Raw genomic sequence first — 19,621 nt, 5'->3', positions numbered from 1 at the left:
TTTTCTAATGAATCCTTGCAGCATCTTATCGCCTCCTCCCTTTTAAAAATCACACTGAGAAACTGAGGCAGGGGTGATAGACCTAATTGTCCAATCCTTATACACAACAGCAAGCACTTACTTAGATGAACAGTCCCGTTGGCTTCACTGGGGCTATTTACTACACAGTCTCACTCATGCAACTGGACCTTGGGAGTGATTTATTCAAAACCACAGAGGGAGTCCTTATTAGAGCCAAGATCAGGACAAAAGTTCCTGATTTCCAGTGCCATGCTCAAATCACTGAAAGACTACAGCCTGTCTGCATAGACTTTGAGGACAGAGTAGAAGTAAAACTGTAAGAGCAGTTCTGTCATCCAACAGCAGTGAACGAATGCTGGAGTTTAAGGGGAGTTTTGCCAATGAGAAAGAGAGAGACTACACCACTGCAGACAGAAAAAACTGAGCTGTAGCTCTAAATGGAGCCAAGAGTGGTGCAACTTAGCCAAAATCCTTTTTCACTTAGGCTGGGTCTACATATGCCCCTTCCCTTCGAAAGGGGCATGTTAATGAGCGGGTTTGAAAGATGCTAATAAGGCGCTGCAATGAATATGCAGCACCTCATTAGCATAATGGCAGCCACAGAGATTCAAAAGTGTGGCTTTTCGAATCGCACGCTGCCCTTGGAGATGGGACCTTCCAAAAGGACGCCTCCCAGTTTTCAAAAGCCCTTCTTCCCATCACCACATAGGACGAAGGGCTTTTGAAAACTGGGGGGGGGTCCTTTCGGAAGGTCCCATCTCTATGGGTGGTGCGCGATTCGAAAAGCCACACTTTTGAATCGCTGTGGCTGCCATTATGCTAATGAGGCACTGCATATTCATTGCAGTGCCTCATTAGCATCTTTCAAACCTGCTCATTAACATGCCCCTTTCGAAAGGAAGGGGCACATGTAGACACAGGGCAGTAGTCCAGAACATTAAAACCTTTCAGATGACCACACTGGGTTTCTTACATAGAATAGAATAGAATCATAGAATCCTATGGCTGGAACAGACCTTGGGAGGTGATTGAGTACAGCCCCCTGCCTAAGGCAGGATCAACCCCAACTAAATCATCCCAGCCATGACTATGTCAAGCTGGTGACTTAAAAACCTCTAGGGACAGAGATTCTACTACCTCTCTTGGTAACACATTTCAGTGCTTCACCACCCTCCTGGTGAAATAGTTTTTCCTAATATCCAGCCTACACCCCTCCCTCTGTAACTTCAGATCATTGCACTTTGCTCTGTCATCTGTCCCCACTGAGAATAGTCTCTCTCCCTCCTCTTCAGATCTCCCTTTCATGAAGTTGAAGGCTGCTATCACAATCGCCCCTCAGTCTTCTCTTCTGCAAGCTAAATAAGCCCAAAACTCTCAGCCTCTCCTCGCAGGTCATGTGCTCCAGCCCCTTAATAATTTTCATGAAATAAAATGTGAAACAAACAAGTGGCAGAGACACAAACAGTGTAAATAAAACTGGAATACTAATTTCTGTTCTATCAGAATGAGACCAACTCTGCTCCTTCTTTTATTGTCTCTCCTTTCAAAAGTTAACCTGACATGACAAAAAACTGCAAACTCCTGAGGCTGCTGGGGGAGAGTTTTGTGACTATATCAGAATATTTACAGCTCTTTTTGGAATATTCCCAAAATGCCCTGCCTTAGCAATCACCTAGAGGGGTCAGGAAGATATTTTTCCCCCATTCAATATATTTTTGCTGTTGATAGGTTAGGGTGTTGTTTTTTTTTTTAATTCCTCTTAAGCATCAAACATGGTCACCCCTGGAGGTGGGACACTGCATGTGGAAGGCCAGTGCTCTAACGTGGCATTGAGCAGCTTCATGTGCTTGACTAGCTGTTTCTCGCTCAGATGTTCAACATGTGATTGCCATATGTGGGGTCAGAAAGAAATTTCCCCCAGGAGAGATTCAAAGAGACCCTGGAGGGATTCTGAAGTACCCACATCAGGGGAAGGCAAGTCAGCTACCAGTATTGTGTGTCTATATGCCACTTAATTCCCTGCCTCTGATATTGGTGCACCTCAGGCCCTCCTGTTCTCTGTCAGTATGTAACAGTCTAGTCTCCTGTGGGCTGTAACACTTATATCTAATTTCACTTTCCGAATTTAGTGTGCAGGTGCTGGGTGGTGTTAGCAGCAAAAGTTATAAAGGAGGTCAGACTAGATGATCTGGTGTCCCTGCTGGCCTCTATATATACACACGAACACACCCTCACCCCATCACAATCTATCCGTCCTTTATGGTGGTGCACAGAAGAGGTGAAGAAAGAACAAGAACTGCTCCCTCTTCCACAAATGCTTCTCTTCATCCCTCTGCCTCAGCCTTCAGAGCTGGACAGCCTTACACTGTGAGTATTCCGTACTCCTAGGACAGGGGATAGCAACTGGCATGATCCCTCTGTGTGCTAGGGAGTTCACGGAGGCATTCTACCTCTAGGTTACATCCGAGTGCATCAAGGGCTATACTCACATGGCACAATCAAAATCTATATATACAGTAGGTTTGCATATAATATTTATAGTTTTTACAAAGAAACACTGATATTTACATGGAAACAAGACATTTCTGAACAAAATATACTTTAGCCCTTACCCGTTTATCTATCTCTCCATGCTGCAGCTGGACAAAACGAGCACTGATAGCAGCTATGTAACTTTGTTGATTAGAAAATGCAACCCGCCCAGCTCCTTTTGGGTATTTCAGCTCAGGATCTGTGTCAATACCAGCATAGCATACCCCTCCATACAGCCGATCCATTATCATTGCGAGCTCCACTAAAACAAAAAAAACAGGTAGATTTTTATTTTCTAAATCCTCCTTCCACCATTCTAAACATCGACTATGCATAGCTATTTGTACTCCTGTCACTAGCTACAGTTATATAGCATCAGTAATACATTTTTCAAACACTAATAGACGTTTATAGTTTCTCCTGAGATATTGTGCTGAAATAACTGCCACTGTTCTTCCAAAGCAGTAAGGCTGATTGCACAACATACCACAATTAACATGGCAAAGACTGCAGCACTTGTACTATACCTGCCCGTAATGGCCGAGGAACACCTCCAACAAAAATAGTTTTTCGTGGATCAAGAGGCTGCGAACCATCCATCACAAAGTCACTATCACTGAGATTCCAAGGCCTGATTTGAACCTGTGGCCAGAAAACAAACTGTTTACTGTTTACTGTTTCTAATTCGGATTCAGGTTCAGTCTTTTAGCAGTATTAACTGTCAGTTACAATACAGCCTCCCCAATGGTAAAAAAAAACTTTCAAATGACATCAATGCCCGTACTTTGAAGTCATTTACACTAAACATCAACTATCATTTAGGACAGTGACAGCCAACCTAGGTTAGTGAGTGGGGTGCACAAATGACCCTCCATCTCAGTGGGCCACAAGACTGTTGTCACTAGGCTAGGGGTAGTTTTGCTAACTGCACTTGCCTTCCTATTAATATGCAGAGTATGCTGACTACACCATCAGAGCACTCTGACTGGATTCAGAGGGCGCACATGGCTCTGACTTCACGTGCCCTTGCTTTATGTGCACGTCACTTTAATACTTTAGGGGAAAAAAAAAAAACTTATGTGGACAGAAACCAGCATTATCCGGCAATCCTATGCGTGCAAGGCAATGGGAAACAAACATCTTGTGGACCATACACAGAACCCCAAGGGGCAACATGTGGCTTGGACCGCATGCTGAGCACCAATAAATTAGGAGTTAATACAATTAGTGATTTAAGCAGATCAGATTTCACCTTATTTAACTGGTATGAGTTATACAAATTCTTCCTGCTAATGTAATCCATCAGCACAATCCAATCATGCTATATAAACTTTATAAGTATATGCGTCCATGGTATTTGTGGTGGTGTGACAGAGTGAGCTGCACAGCAGGCAGCAGATTAATCACTAATTTAATAAACACAGATTTCAGCATGCATGGCTATGCTCAGTTTATTTATTGAACAGCAATGCCTGCTCTCTGCCAACAGAAGGTCTTGACCCAAAGCCCACTGAAATGAATGAGAGTCACTACACTTTGCTTCAGACCCACAGTCACTGAAGTACCAGTACATAACGCATTCCATCCTCTTTGGATGCTAATCTGTTTCAATTAAGTCAGCAAACATGTATGACATCAAAGTGCCCAATTTCTAGCCTTATTTTATACCGGGTCTAAAATACTTGAAAATGTTACCTACTGGTTTGTCTTTAATCGTGGGGCTGGACACACAAAGGTAGAGTTTTCCATCTTCTTCAATACATGCATCAATCAGAGCCTGCACAGAACTTTCATCTTGGAACAGCAAGAATGCATATCCTAGGTAAAACAACAAGATGGCTTGCATAAATCCTGAGGAGATTCTCAGAGATTCCATTTTCTATAGTTTATAATATTTAGTACCATTATTTAGGGCCAGACTGTAGGCTGATCTGACACAATTACACAACAATGTAAGAGGGAGTAAACAAAACAAAAAAAAGCAGTCATATAGCACTTTAAAGACTAACAAAATAATTTATTAGATGATAAGTTTTCGTGGGACAGACGCACTTTCAGATCTGGAAATTTTGATGAAAGGAAACTGGAATGATGAAAAAAATAACAGAGAAAACAGTAAACAAAATTGACAAATCAGCTACTTAGGACAGAAGGAGGGGAGGCAAAGGGTGGGAAAGAGGGGGAAAAAATTACTTATTCCAAGTGTCTATTAAGTGACTTGCCTGAGATCACTACGAATATCAAAGATGGGGAAACTGTACTTACAATGTGTAAGGTAATTGCTACCTCTATTAAGACCAAGCTGCAAAGTGTCAAATTTCAGAATAAACTCCAGTTCAGGTGTCTCCCTTTGCAATCTGGTGTTAAAGTCTCTTTGTTTTAGGACACAGATTTTCAGGTCTAACACCATGGCCTGCTCCACTGAAATGCTGATAGTTTAATGTGTATTCAGATGCCTAATGTCTGATTTGTGTCCATTCAGTTTTTGGTGACATGATTGTCCAGTCTGTCCAACATACAGAGGAGCACTGCTGGCACATGATGGCATATACAGTAAAACCTCAAAATACATGGCTTTGAGTTGTGAGTAACTCACTTGAACGCGGGGTAAGCACAAATTTGAAGTTGCTCTGCAGCTGTCTGCTTGCCCAGCGCCCGCTTCTGTGGGCAGCTCTGCAGGCTAACGGCCCCTTCTCCCTGCCTTCCCCCAGCCACACGGCTGTCAGTGGTGCTGTTGGGGGAAGGCAGGAAGAAGGCTTTTAGCCTGCCTCGCTTCACCCAGACATGCAGCTGACAGCAGGGAGAAGCAGCCAGGAAACCAGCAGCCTTGGTAAGTTTCCTGGTTCCAAGCAGTTTCATGGCTCTGCAAGGGGTGGGGAGCCCAGGCGCCCAGGCTGCTGTCTGTTTCCCAGCTCCCCACTGCTCACAGGACCTGGGAAACTGACCAGCTCATGGCTGGTCAGTTTTCCTGGTTCCCAAGCAGCAGGGAACTGGGAACCAAGTTCCCTGGTTGCCGGCTGCTTTGAGATGACAGGAACCACAGATGTCCCACCCCTCTGGGAGCCAGCAAACTGACCAACCCTACCGGGCTGGTCAGTTTCCCAACTCCTGAAAGCCCAGGGGAGTCGGGAATCAGGCTGTGGCCTGGTTCCCATCTCCCCACCAACTTGCACAAGAATTGGGAGTTATGCAAGGTTTAGAGGAATGCAACCCCACCCCCCATAACTCAAGGGTTTACTGTATAACATTAATGGAGGTATTGGTATATGAACATCTCTTCCACACCTCACGCCCCACCCTTTTTTCTATGTATCTGAATTGTCAATTTTCATTTAATTTTTTTCTATGTCTCTATTTTCATCATGCCAGTTTATTTTCATCAGAATTTCCAGATCTGACGTGGGTCTGTCCCACAAAAGCTCATCACTTAATAAATTATTTTGTTAGTCTTTAAAGCACTACATGACGGCTTTTTTTGTTTTGTGAAGATATAGACTAAGGCCGGCTATCTCTCAGGGAGGAAACAGTAAGACATCTCCCCAATACACACAAACACTCCCTTGTGCAGCCTCCCAACATGCCTCCAAAGGCAGGAGGGAAAACAAGTACTCTCTCCTGCATATTCACATTGCTTCCTTACAACCTGTCAGCACAAAAAGGTAGAAACAGGTAGAGCCTTGGCTTCATCCTGCTAGTACAGATGGTAGACTGTGAGGTACAAGTTCTTCCATGGGCTGCTTAGCTATATGCTCCCTCTTTCAAAGAGATAGTCTTTAACACTTGAATATGATGTAGTAAGAAGCCAGGCACAATCAAGACTAGCGAAACGAGAGGAAGGATGCAGAGAGGATGAAAAAGCTCAGTCAGACAGGAAGTGAGGTAAGAATAATAATTTTAAATATGTATTTTCATACACTGCTCTGCAGCCCACCAACTTGCAATATCCTACAGGATTCAAGTTACTTAGTTAAATTTTAGGGATATATTCAGTATAGTATGGGGGGTTGCAGAGAGGAGAGACAGTGAACATAATCTCTTACACAATGAAAACTACATTTCAAATCCTCGCACTGAAAAACACAGTCACTATTTTTGCAATGGTTCTTAAAATAATTATGTTAAGATCATGACAGCTACCTTTAGGAGGAAAATAGGATTTGCTTTCTGCCTTGTGCGGCCAATCCACAATCAACGGACCAAAGCGACGAAAGCTAGCTGTGATCTCATCTGAGAGATGTAGAATGGAGAATAAAAAGAAGCATGAACAGAAGTTAAAACTAACTGAACATAAAACCATTCAAGAATCTTGGTTACAGGTAATTTAGTAATATTTTGTCCTAACACATGAACAAATGTCACACATCTGATAAAATTTACTGAGAGAAAAGAAATCTTCATGACCAGTTTAACACATATTATATAGTGAGGAAAACTGGTCAAAGATCAAGTTTTGCCTCTTTATTAACAGATACAAATAAAGCCCTGAAGCTCCCAAAGTCACAGGAATGAAATCAATGAATATAAATAGCTACCATATCCTAGCTCCAGGCATTCTCCCACATAAAGAGTTCAAAGTACAAATCCCTGACTGACTGCTGAGCAGTAAGCACTGTCAATCTGCCTTGCAATCACAAATGATTTGTAGAAAAGGGAAGGGAATATCACAAGGCCCAGTCAAGCCGCTTCATATCAAATGCTTGTGCCACATCTGTCCACATTATCTCAGTTTGACCTCAGACTAAACTTAATACTGAATGCTGTTATGTAATAGTTATAGGAAAGAAAGCAGAGAACACATACAGTAGTGTAAAAGGAAACAATTGCAGCATCTATCTCAAATCCTTTTTCTATTTCAATATTCTGCTAACATAATTTATATTTCCTAGCCCTGAAAAAATGTTCCATTAATTATGATCTCGCTCTTTTTGAGCTTAAGCAGTTTTCCTGTTCCACCTCAGCAGAATGGTTGCTAGTAATTAGAAGCCTCTGAACAAGGAACACCTGTATAAAAAGTTCAAGTGAGGATAAAATGTCCTATTACTGACTAAGCATCTACATATTTTAAGCAGACTACGTAGACACTTCTGTATTACATTACAAATAACTAAACACGTTTTCCTAGTGTGTTATCATTTATCCCTCATCACACTAAGTAATTTTTTCCATAGAAAATCCAAGTTATTCCACCCCTTTTTCTATTCTCTTACTGATTGCTTCCCTCAAAGACATAAGGGTCTTCCCGTGCTCAGGGCTGGTCAAAGACAATTATGTACAGAGAAGACACACAGAGGGCAGAACAATAGTGCTTTGCAGGAATCCAAGCCTCTCCCACCTTGAGAGAAAAGACAGTTCTTGTGACTATAGGATTGATCTCCGTCAGCTATTTTCATATTGTCTCTTAGGTTCTCATAATTAGTGTTGGGGACTTTCCCACCATCTTAAAATAATTGTTAAAAATTTGGGGAAGTGCTACCAGTTTTGTGCTTTTCAATCTGGCCTACATTGGGGGTTTTTACTGATATTTCTAGCAGAACAAAAATCAATAACTCTTGATACTGACAGTTTCCTTTGTGCTCCGAGTGAGATCAGGAATATTTATTGCCATGGAAATGCGTTGAGGTAACATGGTGATGCAGAGACAAAGTGAACCCCCCACTTTATAACACTATAGAAATACTTAAAATAGGTCTTTACTCAGGACAGTACATAAACATGTGCCTAATTTTAAAAGTATATGATGAAGAATTTTCCTGAATTGGGATTAGAAGGATTTAAAATTTTTCAGTGGTGATATGGATTTAAACTACCTCTATATGGATTGTGGTTCTTATTCTAGTTCACTTGAGGGGGTGCAAACGAAAGTAGACAACACGTACCTTGAGGAACCTGCCTTTCTTCAATCTATACTGAAAGGATAAATCAATTCAACTGTGTAAGTGTAGGTCCCACACAACTGTTCACATGCCAACTTAGTGTCATAAGATGAAAAAGAAATTAAATAATCTGGCCTGAGAATAAAGAACATATTCACCCAGAACATACTATTGTATTGTAAATGTCACATTACATTTGACCTTTTAATTGCTAAAAGCATAACCCACGGTAACCATGGTTAAACTAGCTCTTACATTGGACAGAGATGTCAGTCTGCCATATCACAGTGATTACAGTTCAACTTATTACAGTCAACTCTTAATTAGGTATTTGAGTAACTGGCGCACACAAATAACCGGTATAACTCACAGCTGAAGCTCTGGGCAGCGGACACCGGGAGGGAGCGAGGAGAAGCGGCATCATGGCTGGGGTTTGTGAATTACAGAGCAATGCCCTGCCCCACCTCTCAGGGCTGGCCTACTCAGCGTCTGCACCATGTCCCTCTGAGCTGCCTGTGTGTGCAGCCACCAGTCTCCTCTGCTCTCCCACCCGGTGTCCACCGTCCAGAGTGGCTCCCCATGTGGCATGCCAAGCCCCGCATCTCCATCTTTGAGTGGCTCCATGCTGTCCCTACCAACAATGTAAGGGAAGCAGTTGAGCAGGAACCAGTGCCGGAGTGCAGTGGGACAAACTTATGTGGGGGACACTGCCTTTCTAGTAACCAGAATATTTGCATATCCAGCAATGTCCCAGTCCTGGGGGCTGTTGGATATGAAAGAGTTTACTGTACAACCTTTTGACTGAAATACAAGTCTATATTAAAATAATGTTATGGTTAAGAAAAATCTACAGAAAGTTAACTTTCTGGATTACAGCTATCACAGTACTTTAGCTACAGCCCATTTCTTGTCCAAATATCATGACACACAGAATTCCTCTCTCAAAAGGGGTTCTGAAATATTAAGGCTATGACTACATTAGCGAATTTACAGCAGCAAGGAGCTCTCCAACTGATGTAATTTAACCAGTCCCAACAAGAAGCAGTAACGTCGGACAAAGAGCTTCACCTGCTGAGATTCTATACAGGAAGGATGGGCTACACCTAAACCAAGGTGGACCCAAATTGCTGACACTAAACATTAAAAAGGTCATCGAGCAGTTTTTAAACGAAGAGATGGGGAGAAAGACGATTGGTGCACGTGGATCAGATGGAGACATCTCTTCGAGGAAAGTCCCTTGATAGAGATTCTCTAGGTTTTAGTCAGAAAGAGAGGAGGGGAGATGATATAATATGCACCAGATCAGACAGGAAACACTCACATATAAAGGAATCTAAGACATCATGGAAGGGCAGAAACCTGGTGGAAAGAGGACAATCAGTGGGACACAATTATACTGGGATATAAAATATATCAGACGTACAGAATAGGTCTTGCGGGTGGTGGAGTGGCACTGTATGTGAAAGATAATGTAGAATCAAACGAAGTAAAAATCTTAAGTGCATCAAAATGTTCCACAGAATTACTATGGATAGTAACTCCATTCTCTAATAAGAATATAGCAGTAGGGACATCATATTTACCACCAGCCCAGGACAGTGATAGTGACTTTGAAATGTTAAGGGAGATTATAAAAGCCATCAAAAACACCTCAATAGGTGATTTCAATTATCCCCATATTGACTGGGTGCGTCTCACCTCAGGATGAAATGCAGAGATGAAGTTTCTTGATGCCTTAAATGACTGCTTCTTGGAGCAGCTAGTACAGGAACCCACCAGGGGACAGGCAATTCTCTATCTAGTACTGAGTGGAGCACAGGATCTGGTCCAGGAGGTAACTATTACAGGACCACTTGAGAACAGTGATCATAACATAACGACATTTAACATTCCTGTGGTGGAAAGAACACCTCAGCAGTCCAACACTCTGGCATTTAATTTCAAAAAGGGGAATTACAGAAAAATTAGGAGGTTAGTTAAACAGAAATTAAAAAGGTGCAGTGACTAGAGTAAAATCCCTGCAAGCTGCATGGAAAATTTTCAAAGACACCATAATAGAGGCCCAACTTAAATGTACCCCAAATTCAAATGCATAGTAAGAGACCTAAAAAGAGCCATCATGGCTTAACAACCATGTAAAAGAAGCAATGAGGAATAAAAAGGCATCTTTTAAAAAGTGGATGTCCAATCCTAGTGAGGTAAATAAGAAGGAATATAAACACTGCCAAACTAAGTGTAAAAATGTAATTAAAAAAGCCAAAAACCCAAAAAGTAGTAGCAAAATGTTTTTAAGTACATTAGAAGCAGGAAGCCTGCTAAACAACCAGTGGGGCCCCAAGACAACAGATACACAAAAGCAGCAATTCAGGATGATAAAGCCATAGCAGAGAGATTAAATGATTTCTTTGCTTCAGTCTTCATGGCTGAGGATGTTAGGGAGATTCCCGAACCCGCAACATCCTTTGTGGGTGATGAATCTGAGGAATTGTTCCAGATTGAAGTGTCATTAGAGGTGGTTTTGGAACAAACAGAAAAACTTAACTAACAAATCACCAGGATCGGATGGCATTCACCAAAGGGTTCTGAAAGAACTTAAATGTGAAATTGCGGAATTATAAACTGTGATTTGTAACCTATCCATTAAATCAGCTTCTGTACCCAAGGACAGGAAGACCGCTAACATAACGCCAATATTTAAAAAGGGCTCTAGAGGCAACCCTGGCAATTACAGACTGATAAGTCTAACATCAGTAGTTGAAACAATAGTAAAGAATAAAACTGTCAGACACATAGAAGAACATAATTTGTTGGGCAAAAGTCAACATGGTTTCTGTAAAGGAAAATCATGTCTTACTAATCTATTAGACTTCTCTGAAGGGGTTAACAAACATGCAGACAAGGGGGATCCAGTAGATATAGTATACTTAGATTTCTAGAAAGCCTTTGACAAAGTCCCTAACCAAAAGCTCTTGTGTAAATTAGGTTGTCATGAGGTAAGAGGGAAGAGCCTTTCATGGACTGAGAACTGGTTAAAAGACAGGAAACAAATGGTAGCAATAAACAGTAAATTTTCTGACTGGAGAAGGGTAATGAGTAGCGTCCCCCAAGGATCAGTCCTAGGACCAATCCTATTCAACTTATTCATGAATGATCTAGAGAAAGGCGTAAGTAGTAAGCTGGTAAAGTTTGCGGACAATACTAAAATGTTCAAAATAGTCAAGATGAAAGCAGGCTGTGAAGAACTTCAAAAAGATCTCTCCAAACTGAGTAACTGGGCAACAAAATGGCAAATTAAATTTAATGTGGATAAGTGTAAAGTAATGCACATCGGAAAAAATAACCCCAAGTGTACATTCAATATTATGGGGGCTAATTTAGCTACCAGGAAAGAGATCTTGGGGTTATCATGGATAGTTCTCTGAAAACATTCACACAGTGTGCAGAGGCAGTCCAAAAAGGAAATAGGATGTTAAGGATTATTCAAAGGGATAGAAAATAAGACAAAAGATTTTACTGCTCCTTTATAAAACTATGGTACGTGCCCATCTTGAATCCTACGTACAGATGTGGTCTCCTCACCTCAAAAAAGATATTTTGGCATTAGAAAAGGTTCAGAAAAGGGCAACTAAAATGATAAGGGGGTTGGAACAGGTCCCGCATGAGGACAAGTTAAAGACACTGGCACTTTTCAGTTTAGAAAAGAGGAGACTGAGGGAGGATATGATAGAGAGATATAAAATCATGAGCCGTCTGGAAAAGATGAATAAAGAAAAGTTATTTACTTGTTTCCATAATATAAGAACTAGAGGACATCAAATGAAATTAATGGGTAGCAGGTTGAAAACTAATAAAAGAAAGTTCTTTTTCCACACAGCACACAGTCAAAGAAGAGCTAGAGAAACTCATGGAGGTTAAATCTATAGAAGCCTATTAAGCCAGGGGTAGGAACGGTGTCCCTGGCCTCTGTTTGTCAGAGGCTGGAGGTGGATGGCAGGAGACAAGTTACTTCATCATTGTCTTCAGGCCACCCCCTCTGGGGCACCTGGCACTGGCCACTGTCAGGGGACAGTATGCTGGGCTAGATAGACCTTTGTTCTGACCCAGTAATGGCCATTCTTACGTAGCACTGTGCACACTGCTGCTTATGCTGACAAAACTTGGTTGCTCAGTCATGTGGGGGGTTTTTTTCCCACACCTGAGTGACACAAGTTTTACCAACATAAGTGGGAGTGTAGACATGGCCTTAATGTTTGAATTCAGACTTTCTTGGCTTCTGACCAAAGTGCCTTTTCATTGACTCCTGACTCAGTTCTTACCACCCATGGGGCTGACAGGCTACTATTAGGTGGTAGTAGTAGGCATCCTTCAGTCTGCATATGGATCGCGCCCTTTGTCGTTTCAACTGAGGACTTCATTTACAGCATCTATTGTGACTATGAAGGCCCACACGAGAGTGACAGTCCTTGCGGCATCTCTTGCAGATGTGGTGGGTGTCTGGCAAGTCCTTAGTGTGCTTTCTGTGCGCTCACTTCTCCTCTGTTAGCTGTCTGATCTTCATCTTGCCCTTCTGAAGGCCCTTGTGTAACCCCTGCCTCCATCTGCTGCGATCGTCTGCTAGTTCTTCCCAATTGTCCAGCTGGATGTCTACCTCTCTGAGGTCTCTCTTGCAGACATCTCTGTAGTGCAACTGGGGGTGTCCGGGAGGTCTTTTGCCAGAGGCTTGCTCACCATACAGTATGTCTTTTCGAATCCTTCCATCATTCATCCTGTGGACGTGGCCAAGCCAGTGGAGCCGACGCTGCCTGAGGAGGGTTTGCATGGTTGGGATTCCAGCTTGCTCAAGGACGGCGGTGTTGGTCACTCTGTCCTTCCATGATATTCCAAGGATGCGCCTGAGGCGGCACAAGTGGAAGACGTTCAGCTTCTTTTCCTGGCAGGCATACAGGGTCCAAGTCTCACTGCCATAAAGGAGGGTGCTGAGGATGCAGGCTCTGTAGACTTGCATTTTGGCGTGAGTGTACAGCTTGTTGTTATTCCACACTCTCTTGCTGAGTCTGGACAGAGTTGTGGCCGCTTTTCCGATCCTCCTATTTAGCTCAGTGTCCAACGACAGGGTGTCAGTGATGGTGGACCCGAGGTAAACGAACTCGTGGACGACCTCTAACGTATAGTTGTCAATGCTGATTGATGGGGATTCAGCAACATCCTGACTGAGTACGTTTGTCTTCTTTAGGCTGATGGTAAGCCCAAAGTCCTTGCATGCTTTGGAGAACTGATCCAGCAGTGTTTGAAGCTGGTCTTCTGTGTGAGACACTACAGCAGCGTCGTCTGCGAACAGCATGTCTCTGATGAGGACTTCCCGCACCTTAGACTTAGCTTTCAGTCTTGCAAGGTTAAACAGTTTCCCATCAGATCTTGTGTGCAGCAAGATGCCCTCTGTTGAAGATCCAAAGGCATGCTTCAGGAGGAGTGCGAAGAAGATCCCGAACAATGTGGAAGCAAGCACGCATCCTTGTTTGACGCCGCTCCTGATTCTGAAAGCATCCAATAATGCGCCATCATATTGGATGGTTCCTCTCATGTCTTCGTGGAACGACTGGATTGTCCGAAGTCTCCACAGGGTAGAGCAACACTTTGCATAAGTAGCTGAATGAAGAGCCAAAACTAGCTGGGACCATATGAACGTAATAGTACTACTGGTAATATTGTTCTTACTGTAAGTTTCTGAAGCCTATTGGAAGAATATTTTAGAATGTGGGTGGGTTTCATAAAGAGGGACTACTTAGTTCCTTACCTTTCAGCTGTTTGGCAATTTGAAACCTGTGATTCAAGTAATTTAATGTTTAAATACCAATTTGATGTTGCAAAGTTTTCACTTTTTTAAAATTTAGCTCTCAAAGCTATAGATACTTAAAAATCAGAATTTGATTATAAAATTTTATAAAAAGATACAACTATGTAAAAAAAAAACAAAAAACAAAGGACAGCCTTTTTAAGAAGACACATGGGAATGACCGTATAGGTATTTATTTATGCACTTATAATTGTAAGGCAGAGATAGAACAGGCATGAACCTACTGATCTTGCCCCCAACTGAAAATGTTAGCCTTTTTCTAATAAGAATTATAGAAATGTAGGACTCTAAAACTAACTATGAAAAAAAAGAAGTGTAATAAATCACACTGTTAAAAATTGAATACAATTTAAATATTTTGGATGTATTTTATATTTTCAAATACTGAATTCAATTCCAAAACAGAATTAAGTGTATAGTGGTCACTATTTTTCATTACAAATATTTGCACTATAAAAACCAAGAAATAGTATTTTTCAATTCGCCTAGCAAGTTCAATCTCTGTTACGAAAGTTGAACTTACAATTGCAGATGGTTTAAAAAAAAAATGCATTCAGCAGTAAAACAATACAAAACTTTTAGAGTCCGTAAGTTTGTCAGTTCAGCCAATCACAAACAAGTTTGCAGATATTTTCAGGAGATAACGCTGCCAACTTAAGCTGTTTCTACATAGCCCCTCCCTTTTGGAAGGGTCATGCAAATGAGGTGCAGATTTAACTATCTTGTGCCTCATTTGCAGATTTCTGCATGATCTGGCTTCCAGAAACCCCCCATTTGAAAGCACACTTCTTCTTGCTATGAGAATGCCTGTTCTAATTCTGAAGGCACGGTAAATAAGAAGCAGGCACCAGAATCTTCCATAAATATAAACAAACCTGTTTGTCTTAACGATTGGCTCAACAAGTAAAAGTTCAAATCAACTCAGCATTACAAATTTTACAAATTTATAATTCTACATTTGTAAGCTCAACTTTCATGACAAACAGACTGCACTAGAACAACAAGAAGTCTTGTGGCACCTTATAGACTTACAGATACTTTGGAGTATAAGCTTTTGTGGGCTAAGACCCGCTTCATCAGATGGCTCTTCGGGCTCGCGCCAACATCCCATACTCCATGTGATAACATGGAGTACCATGGTCGATGTCCGAGCCCAGAGAGAGAGACGCATCTGCTGAAGCGGGTCTTTGCCCCTGAAAGCTTATGCTCCAAAGTATCTGTTAGTCTATAAGGTGCCACAAGACTTCTTGTTGTTCTAGTGCAATCTGTTTGTCATGAAAGTTAATCTTACAAATGTAGAATTATATACAAAAAATAACTGCATTCAAAAATAAATCTGTAAGCTTATGCTCCGAAATATCTGTTAGTCTGTAAGGTACCACAAGACTTCTTGTTCTCAAAGCTACAGACTAACATGGCTACCTCTCCGCTACTTGTCAGATTGCACTACAGCATCTGCATTACATAAATGCTATTTTTATCAATTTTATAGTGCAAATATTTGTAATAAAAATAAAATACAATTAATGCTGTAAATTTTGTATTTTGCATTATACTAAAAATAATTGAAAACCCCATTCCTTGTTAAAGAGCTCATATGTTTATCACTTAATACTAAAGTACAGGTTGAACTCTCTCGTCCAGCAAACTCCATAATCCAGCATGATTTTAGTTAGCAGGACAACCACTGATCATGAGTGTGGCCAAGTTTCCCATGGTCCCATAAAGTTTGTTTACAGCCACCAGTCCTGGTTCTCAGTGTTATGTGCTATTATTTACCTCTAAATGTCTTCTAAGAGACCAGTAAGCAGTGGAAATATTTGTAGCGTGCTAGAATACACTGACCTCCTGTTGTCCGGCAAATCTCTTGTCTGGCACCAGTCAGGTCCCAAGGGAGCTGGACGAGAGAGGTTCAACCTCTGGTCAGACAGACAGGGCTAACGGGACAGCAGGTATTCAGTGCCACTTAGGCGTGGTCTACACCAGGGAACAAAGTTGATCCCAGACACGGAATTCTAGCTATGGCGTTAGCATGACATATCAGGATCAACTTTGTTCACTGGTGTAGATCGAGGCTCTTGGGGCATGCGCCAACATCCTGTACTCCATGTGATAGCATGGAATATCATGGTCGATGTCTGAGCCCAGAGAGAGAGAGATCTTGCCACGTCTTCACAAATGCAGCAAAAAAATCGAACTCTGGAGGATCGATCACAGTGTGCCAAATGAGCAGTAAATATAAGCATACCCTTAGGATCGGACTAACAATTTGATTAAAAAAAAGTCATGCTACAATCTTTCTTTAGATCGTTAACATGCTGCATTCTACAGGTTAATCATTAAACTGTAGAACTGTTGTTTTGACAGCACTTGTTTCTGAGAATACCTTCATCAATATCTGGTGGCAGTCCACCTACGAACACCTTGCGAGAATATCGTTCCACTCTTTCTCCATTTTGGTGAGAGAAGCAGTGCGGTGATCCTATGCCACTATGAAGAGTCTGATCCCCACGTCCATCATCTAAGAACCCGTCTTCCATTGGAAACAGTGAAGACTGACCTAGGGGAAAAAAATTGGAAAAACCCATACTAATAGAACTAAGTACATAACTGCTTAAATATTAAAGAAATAATGTTCATTATTAGCAGTACAGCCTATTGTACTCTTCCCCTTCAGTGAGTAATGGGGAGACTAAATATGATCAAATTTCATGCAACCTTTAACCTTTCTAGTTCTACAACAGTCTAAATGCAATGTTAATTATACAGCTACAGAAAGATCCTGAATCACTGAAAATTCGAAACAAAACAAATTGCATTTTAAAAGAATCTTAAGTCCTCAGTTTTCCGTATCTAAAACCCAGCACATTTTTGACATGGTCTGCAATTGCTACAGCCTAATTCTATTTGATGATTTTTTTTTTATACAAGTCATCTTTAAAATACTTGCTACAGAAGAAAACATTATGTAACCTTACTAGTTAATTGTTAGGGACTATCCTGGTTACATATACCTACCCAAAAAACTAGGATGCATATCATTTCCCAAAGAACAACTACTTACATGCACAAGGTAATTTCATAGTACAAATGAAAAAAATTCCCACATTAATCTTTTAGATCATCTGATAGCAAAACATTTAAATCACAAACCACAGACTTGTAGATGACAATGCTTTGAGAAAAGCAGTAAGACACTGCAATTTCCTGTGAATGACGACTGAAGACTCATTTAGTAATGCAGTGTCATTCTTGAAGATCAACTTTGAGATATTATACAAGATTTGTTTGCTCATTAACTCATTTTCCAACAAAACAGGGTTGCAAGAATTCTTCCTCTACTGAAACAGTCACATGTCCTTTTGCTGTAAACCCATTCTGTGCACATTTCTTTACTAAAGACCTTTGACTTGCAAAAGCAGTTGTATAACACAATACACATGAATGCACACACACTAATCCCTGCAATGATATTTCTCCTTATTACAATGTACAATAAACGGATTCACAAATGTGTTGATCTCTACTATTACACAATTGGAGGAAAAAAGCAAATCAGTGTGAGGTGTGCTAAGGCTACCAGAATAATATTTCATTTGCCTACAGTTTGCTATATGTGTATATTTCAGAATTCACTACAATTAACAAAAATCATTAGTGGGATTAATTTTTCTTCATTTTCCCTCATTTGGAATGTCAAATGGGTTACATACATGATTTTAAATTAAATCAAATTATTAGAGACTGTAGGTTTGACCACCTCTGAAATTAGACTCAGACTTTGTGTAGATGATGTCCTAACAAATAACAAATCAACATTCTTCCTTGATCTATAGAACTATTACACTCAGGCCATGTCTACACATGCCCATCCCTTTCGAAAGGAGCATGTTAATGAGGCACTTTGAAACAGGTTAATGAGGCTCTGACATGCATATTCAGCGTCTCATCAACATATGGCAGACAGTCACACTTTGAAACGCAAACTGGCTGTATAGATCCAGATGCTTTGAAATAAACCCCAGACTTTGAAATTCCTTTATTCTCAATTCGTTTTGGAAATAAGGGAATTTCAAAGTACTCATGTCTATACAGCCAGTCTGCCTTTCAGAGTGTGACTGGCTGCCATTATGCTAATGAGGTGACAAATATGCAGGTCAGCACCTCATTAACCTGTTCCGAAGTGCCTCATTAACATGCCCCTCTGAGATGGAGGAGCTTTTGTAGACACGGTCTCAGAAAATTAAAAGACCTAAGAGTGACCAAGTTTTAGTTTCAGTATTCAACAATCTATTTCTTAAAATGTCTTTTATTCAAGGAACCCTTCAAAAACAGGCAAAATGGAATCAAACACACTTTTACGATCAAGTTTCTACCATTATAGCTTCCAAGGCTTTACAGTGGTTTTTTGCTTATTATCTGGTCCATTATCTATTTTTATCTTGCTTATGAAGACCCAATTCCTGTAGACAATTATGCACATGAGAAACCCTGAATATCTAGACAGCTGTGATGAGCACAACACCACTAACATGCTTAAACTTAACCAATATGCATGTTTACAGGATCAGGGCTTTGCAGAACAAGCCCAGTAGGATAGGGCCTAAAGTCATTATGGGCTATGCTAATACCGTGGGATCAGCACTCAAATAAAACTGACAATAGGAATCACTTCTACAGAGTTATCATTCAGAAACACATGAAGAAAAACAACATTTTAGCTCTCCCAAGTAGTACTTCATGTAGATGACACTTAAGCTATAGTATTACGCTCATCTCAGCCTAGGCAGTACTATTCTAGGGAGATATTTCATTCACTTAAAATGATTACTGCAGCATGCAAACTAATTACATAAGCTTGGTTCATGTGATGGTTTCAAATCTTATTTTTTAGGTTGCTTTCTAGTAACAGCTTAGTGCTACGTGCACCATGAGACATTGTCAACATTAGAAAATTAAAGAGGAATATTGTTACCTCGCCTTCTCCCATATGTCCTTGCTGCATGTTAAATGAGAAAGAAAACAGCCTTTCAAACATTGTTATAAGGACCAAAAGATCTAGTTTCATCTCCCTTATACTAGCTCAGTGGTTCTCAAGCTTTTCCAAACTGCAGACCACTTCAAATGGCCTCCCAAAGATCACCTGCACATCCCTCCCTCCACTCAGTTATTTGGTGACACAAATTAACATTGTATCTGCAAAGGAGATAAGCATAGTAAAGGGACTTGTTTTTAATATAATTCTTTTAGCTTCTGGGCTATATTCTTACTTAGTATGTGTGCTCTGCTCTCCCTCAATGCATGTCTTTATTAGTAACAGATCACCCCTTGTACGAGGCAC

General features: G+C 40.9%; 1 protein-coding gene across 5 annotated transcripts in view; it reads right to left on the bottom strand.

The window, feature by feature from the left end:
* Positions 1-19,621, bottom strand: part of CPEB4 (cytoplasmic polyadenylation element binding protein 4) — a 70,687-nt gene that overhangs the window by 8,620 nt on the left and 42,446 nt on the right. For all 5 annotated transcript variants that reach the window (XM_075009270.1, XM_075009273.1, XM_075009271.1 and 2 more), the window contains exons 4-8: positions 16,667-16,840; positions 6,691-6,780; positions 4,253-4,371; positions 3,081-3,195; positions 2,634-2,815 (exon numbers count right to left, since the gene is read on the bottom strand). In XM_075009270.1, the coding sequence (XP_074865371.1) occupies positions 2,634-2,815; positions 3,081-3,195; positions 4,253-4,371; positions 6,691-6,780; positions 16,667-16,840 (680 nt within the window). The remainder of the gene's footprint in view (positions 1-2,633; positions 2,816-3,080; positions 3,196-4,252; positions 4,372-6,690; positions 6,781-16,666; positions 16,841-19,621) is intronic.

Source organism: Carettochelys insculpta, chromosome 15, assembly GCF_033958435.1.
Source record: "Carettochelys insculpta isolate YL-2023 chromosome 15, ASM3395843v1, whole genome shotgun sequence".
NCBI classification, from domain to species: domain Eukaryota; kingdom Metazoa; phylum Chordata; order Testudines; family Carettochelyidae; genus Carettochelys; species Carettochelys insculpta.
Note: the sequence above shows the minus strand (reverse complement) of the source record. Positions and strands in the feature narration are given on the sequence as shown.